Source organism: Osmia bicornis, chromosome 6 (assembly GCF_907164935.1).
Source record: "Osmia bicornis bicornis chromosome 6, iOsmBic2.1, whole genome shotgun sequence".
In the NCBI taxonomy this organism is placed as follows: domain Eukaryota; kingdom Metazoa; phylum Arthropoda; class Insecta; order Hymenoptera; family Megachilidae; genus Osmia; species Osmia bicornis.
In genome coordinates, this window is record NC_060221.1 from 463,827 (window position 1) to 481,677 (window position 17,851).

Sequence of the window (17,851 nt, forward strand, 5' to 3'; positions counted from 1 at the left end):
ATCGCTTCTATCGATCGGGTGGAACACGTCACGTAATGGACGCCATCGTTTATGCTTGCGTGAGAAGATAATCGTTTATTGTGTTTTCATTGAGAAAAACACAATTTCCTATGGAAGTCTTTGTGTATTTCGTGTTGAAAAATAATAGAAAAAGTTATTGAACACATGATAGTCATTGAGCATTCTTGCGTGAGGTGCGAAGTGTGTTAGTGAAGAACGAGTGTGCACGTAAGTGTGTACGAGCTGCCTAAGAGGTTTATAACGTCAAAGACTTACGTTTGCAAAACATGAACTTTTTCAATAAAATCAATGATAAAAACGTTGGTTTTGAGTATGTTTTGTGGTGCTGATGTTGCTATTTAATTAATATTTACAACGAACTTTCTTAGGCATAGCCTTCGTGTTTTAAAAGACTGTATAGAAACGTCAAAGAAACACGATGTGTTATTACATGAAATACAGACAAACTCGAAGATTCCTCGCCTTTCTACATTAATAGGCTAAAAAGCACACTTTAGCAAGATCATCTGATTACAATAAACTTTATGATAAACTTTCACATATAAAGTTCAAAAAAGATACTCGTGTTTTATAGAGCAACAAGAATTGTGTACTACACTCTGTTAAATTAAAAAAAGGAAATCTCTACAGTTTAAAGCATATTATTTATTTTTAACTTATACAAGGACATATATATTCGTGAATTGTTTAAAAAAAAAAAAGAGAACTTTTCCTTTGCTAAACATTGTTTCAAACAAAACAAACCCTTTAGCACTATTAGGCATAATTTATATCTACCTGAAGCAAGAAGCACTTGAAGTCTTGCAGTAATAGTAGATACATATTGGAAACCTCTAAGAAACTTATAAATGTTTTAATTAAACTACATAAGGACATCAAAGTTTTTGACAAATGGACTTTTTAATCTTTTACCACAGTGACTTTAAATCGGATTTCATGTGCAATCTTCTGAACTTTTCTTCTTGTATATCAAAAATGTTACTACATTATTTCCTACCGTGTAATTGTCATAAGACATACAAGATCTGTTCAAATATGATATTGTACTCGGACAAATACCATTGCATACTGGATATCCGTCTAGTAAGCCATTTTTTATATTTGCGTTTCAGAAAAGGTTTAAAGGCGCCAGAACTGCATTGGCTTCATACAAGAAAGCCCGAAAAATCCAGAAATACAAAGCCTGGATGACGGGACAAGTTACAACATACTTTTGAGCATTAGTGAAAGTGAATTTCAAATAAAAAGTGAAATTATGGACAATAATACAGACGGAGACAACTTAAATCTGAGCTGTGGAGAAAATGATATAGTAGATGAATTAAAAATTGCTGCAGATGAAACTTATGATACACGCAGTGAGGTTTCATCCAGTAGTTCAAATTCTGATTCTAGTCAACCCAGTATAAGTTCTGTCTCAACAAAATCCTCACGTGGAGATAATAAACGAAATCGGAAAAATAGAGGGAAACGTGGTAGATCAAGAGATTCTAAATCTTCTAGTCCTGAAACAAAACGTGCAAGATCCAAGGAAAGTAAAGGAATTGCTAAAAGTTATGATTATGCTACAAAATTAAATTACTTATTCAGAGATGCAAGGTTGGCTGCTTTTTAAATACAACTTCCTCTTTCTTTTATATCTTTTATGTATAAAATGAATTTCAATCCTTTTTTTTTTAAATATGAAGTAGTATTTTATTTATAGATAAGCATATTAATTAAATGCCAAGAACATGTCTTAAAGTTCTTTTTGTTAGATTTTTCATCATCAAGTCAAACAATGCTGAAAATGTTACACTATCAAAGGCTAAAGGTGTATGGAGTACGTTACCTCAAAATGAGGCCAACCTAAATCAAGCTTACAGAGAATCTAGAAATGTCTTACTTGTGTTTTCTGTGAAAGAATCAGGAAAATTTGCTGGTTTTGCTCGACTTAGTACAGAATCTAGAAGAGATGGAGCACCAATTTCCTGGGTTTGTACATGCAACAAAATAATTTTGAAAATTATTGTACATGTTGTTAGGAAAAAATGCACATGAATTTTAGGTATTGCCACCTGGATTGTCTGCTAAAGCTCTGGGTGGTGTGTTTAAAGTGGATTGGATATGTAGAAAGGAATTACCATTTACAGCAACATTGCATTTATATAATCCATGGAATGATGGTAAACAGGTAAAAATTGGTCGTGATGGACAAGAAATTGAACCAAAAGTTGCAGAAGAATTATGCAGACTATTCCCAGAGGATGAGGGTACATTCATATACCCAATTTCTTACCAAGAAGAAGAAGAGAGAATGTATCATTTCTAATTAGCAATAAATGTTTTAGGAATTGAAATGACTCCAATTTTGAGAAAGTCTAAAGAAGCGGCAAAACATATAATGAAATCTCGTTCATATCGAGATAATAGACCTGTTAATAATAGTTCTAGATTTTTACGATCAAGGGGTGGCAGAGGACGTAGACTTTTTTTAACCTCACGATCTCGGTTAGCTTCTTTAGCTAGAGGATCTTACTTAGCTGGTAACGAACACAGAGGATCGAGAGATCATCATCATCATCATCGATATACTAGCTGGTTTAATCGAAGCGATTCTCCCTATTCGAAGTACGATACTTGTCTCAAAATGTATTATCGTTATAAGTTTAATGCATTATTCTTAATGATCATTAATTTCACAGAGGATATGGTAGTCCTGGATTGGGTGTAGCTGCAGCAGCTGAAGCATATGTCGCAGATTATATGCGTACTATGCAACACCAATTACCACCATTACCTCCTTATGCTGCACCTCATCCTTATGATTCTTTACCTCCACCGCCACCGCCACCGAGGTATTACGATGGTCTACCATTGCCTCCGGACTATAGTGCAGCAGCTTCCGCGCTTGAAAAACGCAGTTACGAAAGAAGTGTAGATGAATTTTTATGGAGAACAGCGAGTCGTCATAGCCGACATAGTGATCATCGATCTTCCCGTGATCATCATCATAGATATAGAGATCGTAGATAAGAAATTTTTAATATTGTCTTCATTCATTTACTCTTTCATTTTTCAATTCATGCACATGTTTGTAAGGGTTTTCATGGTATCGTGACATTTATAATCATGCAGTAATAACTGTTCATTACATAATTACTTGTGTTAGTAATTCAGAAAAATATAATTAAAAATTTTTATCGTAAACATTTGGATAATGTATCATTTTTAAAGTAAACGAGGTACACTGTTGTCTTTCTGATAAAATGGTGCATTCAGAAGTATTTCAATACTTCATATGTGTAATAATAATCAGTAAAAATTAGAAATTTAATTTTATCAACCATTTATTTCATGATTATGTAAAAAAAATGAAATAATAAACAAATGAAAGATAAAACGAATACTATAGAACTCAACAGTGATTCACAATTGATTAAATCCTACATTATACGGATTTAGTACTAACGAAAAGTAAGTTGTTCTTTTTTATTCAGTATTGTTTGTTTACTTTTATATTGTATTAAATTTATATATTATTGATATATTCTTTTATGAACTTCACACGTTACTGTTTAACAGTCTTTCTTATACGTAGAAATTTCAATTGTGAATCAATATAATTATAATTATAGTATAATCAAACTCGAATTGGTGGAATAACGTTCAATATAACATTTCAATATAGATCACTGGCATTGATTAAAAAATTAACATTTATAATACTTCAGAATAAACACATTATTTAATATCATCATTATTTCAGTTATTAAGATTTCAAATTTCATAAGAAAATTGATAAAAATAGTCGTCAATTATAAAGTATGGAATACTTTCAGCACAATTAACTTTTAAATCATTACCAATTACGGAAACAGCCTAATATTACAAGTGTCTATTAAAATTAGCGATTTATGATACCATATGTTTTCAGTGTTATTTCGTAGTAAAGAATAAAAAAATATATTGGTTTAATTTTCTTTTTACCTTTTGAACAATGTATTACCAATTTAACTTTTCACCCGCTTTTGTACGAAATTAGAAATTAATCAAAGTCAGAGATAAATATTATCTTCTATTCCACCCCCGCAGACAATTCTGAACGGTTGTTTTAATCTTACCAGTCCACTGTCAGAATAAACATTTTCTGTTGTAATTATGTCATTTAAAACGCAATTTATAAAATGCATGTTATGCGTTGTTTTATATATCGCAGTTTGTTCTTTGTTGTTAAGAATAAGACAAAGTTTTTATTTACCGCGCCGGCATTCAGTGTTCTTTATAAAAACTAACGACACGAAGCATAAATGTTCGATAATATCTGAAATGATTACAAATCCAATTAATTTAGAAATCAAATTTTTAGAACACGATGCAATGAAAGGAGAATCTATTAACTTACAGGTAAGCAAGTGTACATACAACTGGATCGCTTTAATCTATAATGGATAAACCAAACGTTAATGTTTTCAACAGGAAAGTACAAATGCACTTCAACAGATTTCAAATGTATGCGTGAAATATAATTTGAAAACTCCATTAATAAGGAGACATTTTTTATACAATTCACAGCACAAATCAATGTACTGTTGGATTCGGAAAGTGGCATCAACAAGTTTTACGAAATTATTTGCAGATATGAAAAATCGTCCACCTACACGGAAGTATTATAGGTATTGTTGAATAGGTCATTTAATTACTCCTCTAAGTTGTATAATTACATGTTTAATCGATTAATTATTCGTAGAGAGGTTGATATTTTAGCACCACGATCGTTGAAGGAACTGCAATTAATTTCAAACGATACAAAAGTATTTAAACTTTTAATAGTGAGACATCCCTTTCAAAGACTTGTATCGTCATACAGGTATTGTTAATTAAATATATATTTACCTTATTAGACTTATATTATTAAATGGAAGATACTATTTTTTAATATTTAGAGATCGTATAGAAGATAATACAAAGTATACCGCCCAAGCTTGGATCTATGTTAAGAAAATATTTCACGTTACGAGACCCGAATTATTTCATTCGAATAAAACTCACAGTTTTCAGCAAAAAGTATTTACACCTGACAGAAGGTAAATTGGTGGAATATAACATAAATTTGTGATCAAATTATTGATAGATTTTTATTACATGTTCTTTTCTTCGAAGATTAAAGATAATACCAACTTTTAAAGAATTTTTGGAATGGCTTTTACAAAGTAATGAAGAAGATGATGTTCATTGGAATCGGTATTACACACATTGTGCCCTATGCAACGTACGATATAATTATGTTTTAAAGCTAGACGATTATACGTATGGTCAAATTAATTATATTTTTTCTAAATTTGGTGTGGATAAAAGTAAAGTATATTTACCTAAATTGGAGGAAACACGAGGAGGTCACAGTGATTCTGATACAACGTGTAAATATTTTAGAAACTTAACGAAAGATATCATTTTAAAATTGTATGAAAGATACAAAATTGACTTTGAAATGTATAATTATGATTTCAATCGGTATCTTAATTGTATAAATAAGAAGATTTAAAAGTTTCTGTTAAGAAAAAGTATTTAATTTTTTTATATAAAAATGTATTTCACCGCTACATTCTATAAAATGACATACTACAAACTATGCATTTTCTTAAATATCTGCAGAAATTAAAATACATTTTATTCAAATTATAATTTCAATAACATTACTGACACGTACACATCCACTCTCATAGTATGCCATCACTAGTATTATAAACTTAACTGTGTTATTTACTTATTTATGAATTGCATTTAAAAAATGATACCAATGCTTTAATCGAAAACTGAATCGCACAACATAACTGCTGGAACTAGTACGTCTGCATAATTCTATATCAACAAATGATTTTATACAAAATTGATTAATAAACTTAAGAATTTCGTGTCCTCAAGTTTTTGTTTCAAAATTATAAATTAAATATTTTGGCTTATTTAATTCACTCACTGCGAAGTCGCAATTGTTTGCATATTATCATCATATACAATCAAACAGTCGTCATCTTCTGAATTCTTGCGTGTTTTAGATTTCGGCTTTGCTTTATCAGTAGTACCATCATTATTAATATCATTTTCAATAATACAAACATCATCATCCACATCATTAACTGTCAATTTTTGTTTCTTTGAAGATGTAACTTCTACAGCAGTTTCAATTTTACGTTTCTTTATCATATCCGACGGAGTATCAGTTTCAACGATCATTACATTATCATCAGATAGATCCACCTGAATAAGATTTTCAGTTCGTACATATTTAAAATCAATTATTACAGGAATAATTGTATATTCATATAAAATGTTTTACTCACCTGTCCATTTGAGGTAGATGGCTTTATTAAATCATTATCTTCTTTAGGTTTAAGGTCTTTTTCATCAGCCAACATGAGGAAATCTTCAGCAGTTTCAATTTTACGTTTCTTTATCATATCCGATGGAGTTTCAGTTTCAATGATCGTTACATTATCATCAGAACGACCCACCTGAATAAAATTTTCAGTTCGTACATATTTAAAATCAATGACTACAGAAATAATTGTATATTCATATAATTTTTTACTCACCCGTCCGTTTGAGGTAGATGGCTTTATTAAATCATTGTCTTCTTTAGGTTTAAGGTCTTTTTCGTCAGCCAAGATGAGAAAATCTGGACTATCATCTTTTACATTTGGTCGTTCTCTATGCACTACAGTTACAGTTAACGAATAATTTTGTTGAAAATCATCAACTTTGAGTATAGAACCATCTTTAATTCCTAACTGTTCTAAGAATTTATTATTATTTTGTTCGGTTTCTCCCTCTTCACTGCTAATGACAACAGTGCCAGTACCGTCTATTATAACATCTGGAGCAATCATATTCAATCTATTCTTTAGTACTACTTCATCTAACTCTTTGATTGTCGCTTTAGCAGTATCAATAGCTAGCACAGCTTGTGGTGTGGGTGCACATACATAACACTTTGGATTTGGTGGATTCACGTTCTTTTCGGGCACCAACAACTGATTGCGATGATTCATTTTTGAACGCAAATATACAGACCTACATGCTTTTAAGTTATTTTCAAGAATACGGAATGCGTGAAGAACAACTAAACCAGCTACTATTGCATTCGTAGTTGCAATTGCTGGAATTATGTTGCCTGCCATTGCTATAAAAAATAATGTAAAAAGTTAGATTGTAAGGCTGATAACGTCTTTATTTTCGTAAGATAGAGAATAATTAACCGCTTACATTTTATGTCAAATCTCGTTTTCTGTGGTATACCAAAAATGTAAGCCCTTATATTAGTACATGCTGCAACAAAATCCATCGAACTTTGATCATCTTTATCCCAAATGAGATGATCAGTTGATGATTTATCTTGAGAAGTTTTTAGAGTTTTACTTAAATTTTTTATTGATTCAGCAAATATTGTACCACATTTAGAAATACTCCAACGTTGTAAATCTTTTAAGCCAGGTTCATTAACTTCTTTACTACATCCTGGTACTATATAAACAAAACTATAATCAATAAAACCGTAATTGAAAAGTCAACTAACTAACATACCTCCATCTGGTAATTCTTTCCAATTTAAGGGAGTAGGTGGTCTTCTTTTTTTCCATAAATTATCCATACTAAGTAAATATTTTATATCATCATGAAATAATTTTGTAAACAATTTTTCTGGATCATAATTACAGGATTGTGCCCAAATTCTAGTTGAAACTCTATTAATATTTCCTTTTTCATTTGATTCTGAATTTAAAGCACCTTGGCCTGCAGAATCTAAAAAACATTCTTAGTAAATTTAATTACTTGATATTTTAATATTTTGCTTAAATGTTGTTATTACCTGCTGCTTCAGGATCAGCAGTATCTGGAGAAACATCTTGATCTGGATCTTCTTCACCGAATAATTGACTACACAAAATTTAAAAGTATATCCTTACATTGTTTCACAGATCTGTCTTACAAAGATATTATTATTTAAAAACCTACTTGAACAAGTGTTTAGCCCAAACTATACAGTGAATAGGTTCGCTAGGTGTATTACGAATTGTACAACCTGGAAAGGTTTTCTGTGCAGCTTTTGGTGTACATTCATAACACTGGCTTAAACCTTTTTTTATAAGTTCTACTTGTCCTTCGTAACCAGCTGTACCAGATTCAATCAATGGCACATCTGCTGCTAAACACATTCTATTCACATGATTTCTGGCTGCTCTGTTATCAAGTGCATTCATAACTAATGTGAACTTTTTAAAAAATGATACTCCATAATCGGAACTGTGGACATAAATACATGTAAATGAATATAAAAAAATGTTATCCTAAAAGTAACAAAATACTTACGATGTAATACTGTCATGGTAATGAATTATTTTTACATCAGGATTAAATGTTAATGCTGTTTCTTTTGCAACTTCAGCTTTTGATTTTCCTACATGTTTCTTTTGAAATAAAAACTGTCTATTTAAATTGCTAACATCAATAGTATCTAGATCAATCTGAAAAAAAGTATGCGTTTATTTAGCATTTAGATAATAAAAATGTAATTAATGTAAATTGAAACAATATTCATTTACTCCTCATTACTCTTCATTATAAGGTAATGATATCACGAATCATTACACTACAATAATACAAATGCCGGTAAGTTAATAACAATGCATTCCAATAAAGGAGGGAAAAAATGTGTAGGTTATAGTATAACACTTATTTTTATAAATTCTACTTACAATCTCAATATCCATGAATCCTGTCATAACAAGATTCTTTAATATTTCACATCCAATTCCACCAGCACCCACAATAAGTACTTTACTCTGAAGTATTGCATTTTGCAAATTTTCACTGAATACATCATTGATATTGGCCGCCATTTTTCAGATTAAATACTTTTATTTCTCAGCGACGCTGGCCCACACCGACCGCAGCTATGAACAACCTACATGAATCTAGCCGGAAGGAATAATAAAATATGATTATTTTTAATTTTTCTTAGTGTATTTCGTTTGTAAATCGTTTGTGATTGATTGTGAGTCTATTTTTAACGTTTGTGACAAATTACTTCTTTTGTAATTAGCAATTTTATTTCAGTCATGATGTGAGCCGAAACCTTTTAGTAATTCTTTAGAATAAACAGATTTTCTGATAACTGATAACTGTAATTGATTGGAAATCGTTTGTGATTTACAAATATCTCATTTTCATTGTTTATGAGTGAATAATTTCTTAATTATTTACAAGTACGGGGTGCTCAAAACACCGTATAGTAGAACAACGGGGTCCTCAGAACCCCAGCATAATCCTACAGCGGGGCACTCAGAACCCCGGCACATTGGCGCGATGGGGTCCCTGAAACCCCTACCGGGGTCCACAGAGCCCCAGCATAGTAGAACGATGGGGTCCTCGGAACCCAATACAGCAAAACACTGGCGCCATCTATCGGAGAAAGTTGCGAACTAGTCAACAAGTAGTTTCCACGATTTGCCGATAGACGGCGCTAGTGCTCTGCTCGACCGGGGTTCCAAGGACCCCGCTGTCATACCATACTGGGGTTCTGAGAACCCCGTCTTGTTATTATGCGGGGGTTCTGAGGACCCCGTTGTCCTACCATGCCGGGGTTCTGAGGACCCCGTTGTCCTACCATGCCGGGGTTCTGAGGACCCCGTTGTCCTACCATGCCGGGGTTCTGAGGACCCCCTATCCCACAATGATGGGGTTCCGAGGACCCCGCTGTCCCTCTATGCTGGGGTTCTGTGGACCCCTTTTGCGATGACACTGCATACCGATATTATGCCATCGGGGTGTCAGGTACCCCGTTAGCAACTAGCGAAATATAAGACCTAAATACGAACAAATCTTGAAACTCACTTGTTCGGGATAGTGATGGGTACCACCGGATTACTGTACTGGGGTTCCGAGAACCCCGTCGTTTTATCATACTGGGGTTCTGTGGACCCCGGTTGGGGTTTCAACGACCCCGCGGCACATCTATGTTGGGGTTTCGAGGACCCCGCCGCTCTACTGTACTGGGGTTCTGCGGACCCCTGGGTGGGGTTTCGGGGGCCCCGTCTCACTACTATGCTGAGGTTTCGAGGACCCCGTACTTGCAGTGACTATAGATAGTATCTGTAGATAGTATCTATAGTCACTGGTACTTGTAAATAATTAAGAAATTATTTGGTCCCGAAAGATTGGATGTCTTTATTTTCAAAGGGTCAAGATTTTGGGGGTTTCAAACACCCCCAGGTGAGGTTAGGTCTGCATGATTTTAATTTTAGTTTTCATTTTCACCGCCATAGGGCGAAATTTCGACATGCGAGTAGTTATTTCTTCAACCGTTTGAATTTAAAAGCCTTATAATAAAAACAATTTCGTTAATGTTTGTCCTGTTAATGATAAAATATTGTACTAACAATTCACATCATGCATAGTTTTGGTGATTTGAGTCACATATCCGGTATGTAATATAACTGAAAAAAGAAGATATCAAATTTATAATGTATTTAATCTCATTCATTTAATTTATAGATATACAGAGTATTTCACGGATTTCTCGTTCGAATTCTAGTAGAATAATAGGAAGAGTAGATTCGTTGCAGAGTTTATTTGAGCAACAATGTAGTTTAACACATAATGCAAGTAGAAATACTATTAATTCCACTTATGGATCTAATCACATAGAAAAGACTGTCAAATGCCTTACCTCATGTGAAGAAAGCATAGGTGAACATATAAAAAGTAAAATAATTTTGGAGTGTATTAAGGAAGCATCGACAAATGAAAAAAAAACATTGTCTGAAGATGTTGTTACTAAGTTGAAAGGATTACTTTTAATTCACAAGCTTAATAAGTATATGCATTTGCCGTCTACATTAAAGGATTTGCAAGAAGAATTAAGTATTTTAGGAATTACTGATCTACCAAAATATAACTTCAGTTGTGAAGAAATATTAGATATTAAATGCTATGTAGAAACATTGCTTAGAGACAGGATACATGAAATTATATTAAGGTTTAGTAATATTTAATATTTATGAAGTATAGTACAATACAAATTCTAATAATCTTATGATGCTTTAGATACGAGCAACTAGGAGGAAATATGAAAGAACTTTTAAGATCAACTGATTTTAATACGCATAAAAAGTTATTTGAACCTCAGGCAGTACGAATATTTCATTGGAAAAATAAAGTTGAAGAATTATATGTATCATATGAAGTAGATATTCTACAATACAGAACTTTAATGAATAAATGGAATGAGCTAAAGTACAAAGATACAAGTCAGATTTATTTAGAAAAAGCACAATACATATTACTACAAGCTCAAGTTGCTGAAGTACAAGCAAGGATTACAAAGTTATCCTGCATTATGAAAATGTATAAGGAAACACCGACAACAGTTGATGCTTACAAAACACTAAATGCAGCTTTGGATGAAAAATTGTTTACAATAATGAATGAAATTAAAGAAAAAGAAAATTTAAAGCAGCAATATGAAAATTTACAAAACACAGAATATGATGAAATTCTAAAAACTTATTTACACTTTTGCAAAGCAATCAAGAAAAAGAAACAGATACTAGAAAAGCTTTAAATCATTTAAAATTTATTCGCAAAATACATAAATGTATTTTTTAAGTACTTGTATATAGATCTATATTTTTTTATTTGAATGAATATAAATATTTACAATCTTTATATAGATTTACTCCTATAAGAAAAAAAACATTTTTACAACGTAATAAGGTTTAATGTTCTATAAAATATATAAGGAAATGTTTTTTAATAAAATGATTAAGAACAATTTATCTGTTTTGTCTATTCGCTATCCGATGTATTCTCATTTTGAGAATATGAAATGATGGCAGGTACACAGTTCTTATCAGTAAGCATTCCATGTTCAATTAGAAAAGTTTCAACATCAGATGCATAAAAGTCTACTCCTAAATAGTCAGTTATATGAACAAAATTTCCTATTACTTGACCTGCTTTATAGATTAATAAAGCTGGCACTCCTTCTTTTTTAAAGTGTTTACTAAGTCCAGCTACTGAACCTGTAATAATAATTGGTGAATAAATTTTTCAGTAAATGTCATAACTTATATGGTGTAAGATTAATACAATATTTGGAGAACAAACCTAAAATTTTACAAAATTTTACAAATGGATAATCTTCGGCAAGAGATATTAAACATCCATTCATAGCTTCACAGCCAGGGACATTATTTTCATAAATATGAACAACAATTGTTACAGACTTATCTTCATTATCGATCGCATCTAAAAACTGGTCTGCTGTTTCTAAATTAATAACTCTGCCAAAGTGAAGCTTTTCAGATCTTGCAAGCATTTCTTTCATTCTCTGTCTCTGATAGTCTAACAGAAATTCATCAGATAATAATTCAGCAAGATCTGGATCAGTTTGCATAATTTTTCCTTTTCTTCATCCAAAGAACTACGGCATGTTAAACTTAATTTTTTTATTAATTGTAACCGTTCTTTCTCTTGTTCTTCTCTTTTCTCTGCTTGAAGTTGTTTATATCGTTGCCAATCCTTAAAACATATACACATTAGAATATGCTTTTCCATAAAAAATTTAGATCAAATATTTTAAACACAATTTTACTTTTATAACACCCTTTGGTCCAGTATTACTGGAGGTTCCATCCCATTCTGAGAACGATGGTTCTATACAAGACTCTGTAATTACTGGAGGATACCTTTCATTATCCGAATCTTTGTCAGAATCTCTTGAATCATTTTCTTCATCCTCGCTGGAGCTACTACAGTAATAGTGTAATTTCTCCCCCAAAATTTTATCTTCTAAAGTTGACATGCTTGTATCGTTTATAAACAAGGCTAGAATAATATGAAATGTCTCGACAACTAAAGTAACATGTACAAACACGATTATTTTAAATATTCCACATATGGAATTATACTACAGAAATCGCTCAATACCTGTGGTGTAAAATCATTCACTTTTGATACAAACTACGATAAATTATTTAACAAATTTTAAAGCTGGAACACTGTTCCATATTTTCCAAACATTGTGTATGCATTTATTATATATTAAACACGTTTATGTGAATCTATTTCACAAATAATAATATTATTTACGTTTCATATGAAATCCAAACATGCAACAGCTACATCAAAACGTCAATATTCATAATTATCTTACGGAAATCAGTGAATACAAACACAAAAAGACTGGATATACTTTGTTCTCGCGGGTTACGATTTTTGGGGTTCCAGATAACCCGAGGTGAAATTAGATTATGCCTGTTTTACAACTCTTTTCTACAACACCTCGCACTGGCAACCGCAAAGATACAGTTTCGATTCCCTTTGATTCTTTCTTTTTTAGAAATGAGTTAAAATCAGCACAAGACTGAAAAATCATTAAAACAATTGTTTGACTGCATTTTAAAAAGACCGCCATAAATGAAATATTTTTAAATCGGACGCCGTCGCCATCTAAACCAAAACGGCGGAAACTATTCGGCAACTTACTGATGGTATGTACCGACGAGAGACGGGCTGTCGAGTTGTTTCCGACGTTTACCGGCAGGTGCCGCCAGTGTTCCCTTGATATAACCATGGGGTACCAGGGACCCCGACGAACCGGCGGCGCTCTTATAAAAGAATTTAAGTAAATTAAATAAATAACTGAGAAAAGAAATTGCAGACATTAAATAAATAACTCAGAAATGAAATTAAGTAAATTAAATAATAACTCAATTGCTTTTTTAAAAGCAAAAGATTTTATTTATCAAGGTGCATGAAGTGACTACAAGTTTGTCAAACAACAATAATAATAATAATTGTTTAATCGTGTGCTGCTTTTGACCGATTTGTAAAAAAAAATAGAATCAAAGGGAGTAAAATATATACGTTGTAATATATATATATATATGTTATACTTCTTATACAACATTTACACAACACTTCTTAAATATTAAAGGTCAAACATCCTGAATAAAAATAAATTATTTAACGGTTAAAGATAAATATATTGTCCTGAAATTAAAGTATGCATTACTGGCAAAATGTACTGGTTTTTAAATCAATAGTATTTTTCTGATTTTGTTGAGAAAATTGTTGATCCCACGTAAGAATCGCATTTTTGTTAAGTGTTGCATTATACGTTTTTCGATCTACATTTGCAGGCACTGAAATAAATAATTTCGAAGCAGGGGGTATATTTTCATTTCCTTGTTCCTGTTTTCTCGCTCGAGTAATGAAGTTTGTCAGCATATAGTAGAAAAATTCTACGAAACTAATTACAGATCCGCCTAGACATAATCCAAAGATTCCACCGAAAGATGCTAAAATTAAAAGAGAAATTCAGATTTGTAAACGAATGATAATCATAAAATTTCTTTGTGTAAAAGGATTTTAAAATTCATTTCTGTTCTTAAATTTCAATAATATGATATCCTAGATTTAATAAATAGTTTATGTCAATTTTATTTTAGAACTGCTCTTACCGAGAAGATTATCCCATCCTTGGATAGGTAGCCTATGATACTCAATGTACGTGCTATCTCGAAAATAAATGTACAAGTACGACGTCTTCTTTATATCCAAATCATGTCTGTAAAAAACAATCTTCTAATTAATAAAGAAATTTATTCTACATCGTTACTTTTCACAGATGTTCTTTTGATTATAAAAATGCATGAAAAAAGTTTGGTAAAAGTTTGGCAGTGAATTCGAATATCATAAAGAAACTCACGTTAATTCGGAACTGTACATTAAATCATGTATCTGTATAGATTCAGATATCACTTCGTACGATGTGTCAGTACACTCTGGGAAACAATTGCATTCGTTGATATAAGATAGCTGTGTTTGTGATAAATTTCCTGTTTAAATATTATAAAATTAAGTAATAATCGTAAAATTGCATCAAAGTTACATATTTTTATTTACTTACTCCTGCGAGAAAGAATGCAATCTACGTCCGTCAAATAACAGGTTCGCTCATTTGGATCTATGTATCAAGAAAGTGGACAAAAGTTTGTTACAACTCACGAGTTAAAGATAAACTGAAAAACTAAACGTATTTATATTTAGTACCTAACACGATGTACTCACGTTCAATTGGATAAAAGAAAGGCAAACAATCGCAGAAACCATACATTACTCGCTGCATGCACTCTGAGATGCATGTTTGATAACTGTACTGTCGTCCTCCAGGTCCCTGGAAATAATTTTATTAAAAATCTGAATTTGAAGCCTTTTTCTCCCTCTACTGAATTAAAATAATAATTGCATACACACCTCGTCATCGAATAAGCACCTCCTCTTGCGTAAAGGTACCTTTTGAATATTCTTCGAACTATGTATTTTTGTTCCGGAAAGTGTTATCGACATTACGTGGCTTGGTTGCAAAGTAATGGACTGTGTACCGACGTCCGGATAATCTAAGGGGTCATGTATCAGTACCGAGGCACCTACAAATTGTCTCACCGAACTTCTATAATTTTCAGCGTCGATGTTAAGCGCTACCGCTAAACCAACGTCGCGTCCAGTTCCAGGTACATGCTAAAAAAGAAATGGCATTTATGTAGAACACTCTTTATTGTTTATACTTAAATAAAGAAATCTTTGGTTTTCGTTTGAAGATTAAATTATTAAAAATTAATGTTACTAAAATCTGCCCAATTCCTGGTAAAGAATCAGAAGAATTGTATCCATTCGAGTCTTCTTCGACGGTCGTTATGTTCGTTAACCAAGCATTCTCGTCACTGAGTCGATTAAATAATCAAGAAATTGAATATTAATTACTTGAAATTTATTCGAATTGCTATTACCTATGTAAAATTCTCAGTTTACCGATAATTATTAGAAAGTTTGAAATGGTAATTAAAGCCACAACAGAATCCTTCGGGCGACTTTACTGTTTTGAAGATTTTGTTACAATCGTAGAGCTGACCAAGCCAGGAACATCTTACTACTAGCATACTGCAAGGCTGCATCAGCTATTCGAAAAAGAAAAATAATAATAAAAATGTCGAGCATAGAAACGAACATATGAAAAGAAAAAATTGTGTTTACCTCGAACATTAATTTTTCTACCGAGTAACCGAGTATGTCGAGGGCCCAGGATGCAGTTGCATTGTCAATAGTTAGTTTATCAGGACGTATTAGTTTCATCAAGGAGGAGAATAACTTTTTGCTTACATTGATATCCAACCCCTTTTTCGATCTAACAAAAGAAATGTTCAACTTTCAATTTATATTAAATACATATGTCATTATTATTAATACAAGTAGTCACGTTCTCAAAGAAAATGAATTTTTCAAATTATTACAAACGCAATTTGAAATTCATTGAACTTATAGACAGTAACATCCAGAAATAATCGAGCAATTATTCCAAAATGAATTCTTTCATTTTCTACTTTCATTCTTCAGTATCTACTTATTTGGAGAATTGAAGGGACGAATTTCAGTGAAAATCGTCTCATACCCTACATTGCCAGTTAAAGGTTCAAGAATCTTAACTTACAATTCTTGTGCAATTTTGTTGGCGTGTGGTTTGTACACTTTATTATTGTTGCATATAGTGATGCCTGGAAAATACAACTCCTCTATAGGGTTTGAAGCGTCGATTATGGTTACCGTAGGATTGTTCGAAAAATAATCCCATTGACGCAACATTAGTATTACACAAAATATGAGTGATGATGTACAGATCTATTAATTAGGGACACATTATTATAAGAATAGATAATAATAAAAAAGGAATTAACAAAACGTTTCATTTACCGTGAACCATACTATTCTGTCCAAGTTTGATTTACTTGAAACTATGTAACGAAACCCATGCAGACCTGTATTTTCGCAATACACGCGAAAAGATCTTTTTAGAGACTGAACGAGTGTCGATCGACAGCCTGGTTGCATAAATTGAAAGTTAATATTGTATTGGGAATGATGTTAATGATCTTAATTACAATATTATGAAAATTTTTAATTTTCCACGATTAAAAAGTCGAATGATTCTCTCGTACTTACCCCCACGAAATTTTCTATTCTGCCTATTGTAACGTCGAAAGTTAGTGTTCATGTTGATGTTTCGAACGCAAGAGGTAACAAACGACTGAAGGCATCAACCAATGATAACATCTAATCCATTTTTTTCATCGATATTTTCGAATGGAATTTTTTTCCATTTTGCTTGATGAATACTGAGAAGTATCGTTCAAGGCTCGGTAACATACATAATTCTTAATCACTTATGCGAGCAGTATAAGTGCACACATAGAATGATTGATGTTCTTTAAGTGATGAAGAAAAAAGGGATGTTTTGTTGTGTTATTAAATAAATAAGCTACAAAGATAAAGATTCATTTCAATTTGACAAAGTATGTACCTAATATGACTTGAAAATATTGAATAGTTTTCAATCAGTAATATTACAATGGAAGGTGAATTAATGATAAATTAATATCCATAAATTTCCCTGAATTATAGTAATATGTTGGTGAATTAATCGCTTCGTTAACTTTCATAAAATCAGGGTACAAAGGCATAGTAATTCAAATTTGATTTGCTGCCGGCCAAATAACCATACGATTACAGCTAAAATATTGCTTGATATTCTAATTGAAGCGGAAACGATTACGTGTTGCGTTAATTTAATATTTGGAATGTTTTCAAGTGATGCTTCAATAAATTGCAGTATGATTTAATTACAGTTAATTGGAATATAAGTGAGCAAAAGAGGTGGCAAAGTTTGTCGATTTCTATTAGGGAAAAGCAGAAATGGACGAAATTAAATTAAAATTCATAAAATTTATAAAATGAT

The 17,851-nt window shown here is 31.9% G+C and overlaps 6 protein-coding genes across 11 annotated transcripts in view; 3 read left to right on the forward strand and 3 right to left on the reverse strand.

Moving 5' to 3' along the window:
- Window positions 1-26: 26 nt before the first annotated feature.
- On the forward strand, window positions 27-3,978 carry LOC114879632 (YTH domain-containing protein 1). Of its 2 annotated transcripts, none has more exons than XM_029194720.2 (6): window positions 27-254; window positions 1,134-1,620; window positions 1,779-1,995; window positions 2,069-2,273; window positions 2,352-2,631; window positions 2,706-3,978. In XM_029194720.2, the coding sequence occupies exons 2-6, from the start codon at window positions 1,277-1,279 to the stop codon at window positions 3,034-3,036; spliced, it is 1,377 nt and encodes a 458-aa protein (XP_029050553.1). In that variant the 5' UTR covers window positions 27-254; window positions 1,134-1,276; the 3' UTR covers window positions 3,037-3,978. The 2 variants fall into 2 exon arrangements, with proteins under 2 accessions (XP_029050553.1, XP_029050552.1); XM_029194719.2 differs by having other exon boundaries at window positions 27-228.
- Window positions 3,979-4,084: 106 nt separating this feature from the next.
- On the forward strand, window positions 4,085-5,559 carry LOC114879645 (carbohydrate sulfotransferase 11-like). The gene is made up of 5 exons (XM_029194745.2): window positions 4,085-4,407; window positions 4,480-4,676; window positions 4,751-4,870; window positions 4,947-5,087; window positions 5,164-5,559. Exons 1-5 carry the CDS (start codon window positions 4,162-4,164, stop codon window positions 5,543-5,545), a joined length of 1,086 nt encoding a protein of 361 aa, XP_029050578.1. The 5' UTR covers window positions 4,085-4,161; the 3' UTR covers window positions 5,546-5,559.
- LOC114879631 (SUMO-activating enzyme subunit 2) lies at window positions 5,549-9,215 on the reverse strand. Its single transcript, XM_029194718.2, has 11 exons — window positions 9,086-9,215; window positions 8,754-8,972; window positions 8,368-8,522; window positions 8,014-8,301; window positions 7,868-7,935; window positions 7,582-7,800; window positions 7,264-7,521; window positions 6,594-7,180; window positions 6,342-6,512; window positions 5,978-6,258; window positions 5,549-5,862 (listed from the first exon to the last, which is right to left on the reverse strand). The coding sequence occupies exons 2-11, from the start codon at window positions 8,895-8,897 to the stop codon at window positions 5,844-5,846; spliced, it is 2,190 nt and encodes a 729-aa protein (XP_029050551.2). The 5' UTR covers window positions 8,898-8,972; window positions 9,086-9,215; the 3' UTR covers window positions 5,549-5,843.
- A 991-nt stretch (window positions 9,216-10,206) lies between these two features.
- On the forward strand, window positions 10,207-11,641 carry LOC114879624. Its single transcript, XM_029194698.2, has 3 exons — window positions 10,207-10,480; window positions 10,552-11,035; window positions 11,104-11,641. Exons 1-3 carry the CDS (start codon window positions 10,447-10,449, stop codon window positions 11,618-11,620), a joined length of 1,035 nt encoding a protein of 344 aa, XP_029050531.1. The 5' UTR covers window positions 10,207-10,446; the 3' UTR covers window positions 11,621-11,641.
- Window positions 11,642-11,665: 24 nt separating this feature from the next.
- Window positions 11,666-13,232, reverse strand: LOC114879637 (phosducin-like protein). The gene is given in 5 exon segments (XM_029194730.2): window positions 11,666-12,080; window positions 12,166-12,456; window positions 12,459-12,579; window positions 12,653-12,912; window positions 12,988-13,232. Coding segments are annotated over 4 exon segments (858 nt in total). The 5' UTR covers window positions 12,863-12,912; window positions 12,988-13,232; the 3' UTR covers window positions 11,666-11,844.
- A 651-nt stretch (window positions 13,233-13,883) lies between these two features.
- Window positions 13,884-17,851, reverse strand: part of LOC114879627 (pickpocket protein 28-like) — a 38,463-nt gene continuing 34,495 nt past the window's right edge. For 2 of the 5 annotated variants that reach the window (XM_029194703.2, XM_029194701.2), the window contains exons 2-10: window positions 16,096-16,246; window positions 15,874-16,019; window positions 15,689-15,785; window positions 15,319-15,582; window positions 15,115-15,238; window positions 14,972-15,028; window positions 14,771-14,900; window positions 14,523-14,629; window positions 13,886-14,360 (exon numbers count right to left, since the gene is read on the reverse strand). In XM_029194703.2, the coding sequence (XP_029050536.1) occupies window positions 14,071-14,360; window positions 14,523-14,629; window positions 14,771-14,900; window positions 14,972-15,028; window positions 15,115-15,238; window positions 15,319-15,582; window positions 15,689-15,785; window positions 15,874-16,019; window positions 16,096-16,194 (1,314 nt within the window). In that variant the 5' untranslated portion in view covers window positions 16,195-16,246 and the 3' untranslated portion in view covers window positions 13,886-14,070. Of the gene's footprint in view, window positions 14,361-14,522; window positions 14,630-14,770; window positions 14,901-14,971; window positions 15,029-15,114; window positions 15,239-15,318; window positions 15,583-15,688; window positions 15,786-15,873; window positions 16,020-16,095; window positions 16,247-16,549; window positions 16,614-17,851 lie in introns of all 5 variants that reach the window. The other 3 variants (XM_046286057.1, XM_029194702.2, XM_046286056.1) reach the window with 3 other exon arrangements.

Bases quoted from the DNA above. Each gene is read 5' to 3' on its own strand.
- LOC114879632 (XM_029194720.2), top strand. From the start codon at position 1,277: ATGGACAATAATACAGACGGAGACAACTTAAATCTGAGCTGTGGAGAA. The intron at 1,621-1,778 runs GTTGGCTGCTTT...TCTTTTTGTTAG, and splicing joins TACTTATTCAGAGATGCAAG to ATTTTTCATCATCAAGTCAA. The intron at 2,274-2,351 runs GTACATTCATAT...TAAATGTTTTAG, and splicing joins ACTATTCCCAGAGGATGAGG to GAATTGAAATGACTCCAATT.
- LOC114879645 (XM_029194745.2), top strand. From the start codon at position 4,162: ATGTCATTTAAAACGCAATTTATAAAATGCATGTTATGCGTTGTTTTA. The intron at 4,677-4,750 runs GTATTGTTGAAT...AATTATTCGTAG, and splicing joins CCTACACGGAAGTATTATAG to AGAGGTTGATATTTTAGCAC. The intron at 4,871-4,946 runs GTATTGTTAATT...TTTAATATTTAG, and splicing joins AGACTTGTATCGTCATACAG to AGATCGTATAGAAGATAATA.
- LOC114879624 (XM_029194698.2), top strand. From the start codon at position 10,447: ATGCATAGTTTTGGTGATTTGAGTCACATATCCG. The intron at 10,481-10,551 runs GTATGTAATATA...TTTAATTTATAG, and splicing joins TGATTTGAGTCACATATCCG to ATATACAGAGTATTTCACGG. The intron at 11,036-11,103 runs GTTTAGTAATAT...ATGATGCTTTAG, and splicing joins ATACATGAAATTATATTAAG to ATACGAGCAACTAGGAGGAA.
- LOC114879631 (XM_029194718.2), bottom strand. From the start codon at position 8,897: ATGGCGGCCAATATCAATGATGTATTCAGTGAAAATTTGCAAAATGCA. The intron at 7,936-8,013 runs GTAGGTTTTTAA...AATTTTGTGTAG, and splicing joins TGGGCTAAACACTTGTTCAA to TCAATTATTCGGTGAAGAAG. The intron at 6,259-6,341 runs GTGAGTAAAACA...AATCTTATTCAG, and splicing joins CATCTACCTCAAATGGACAG to GTGGATCTATCTGATGATAA.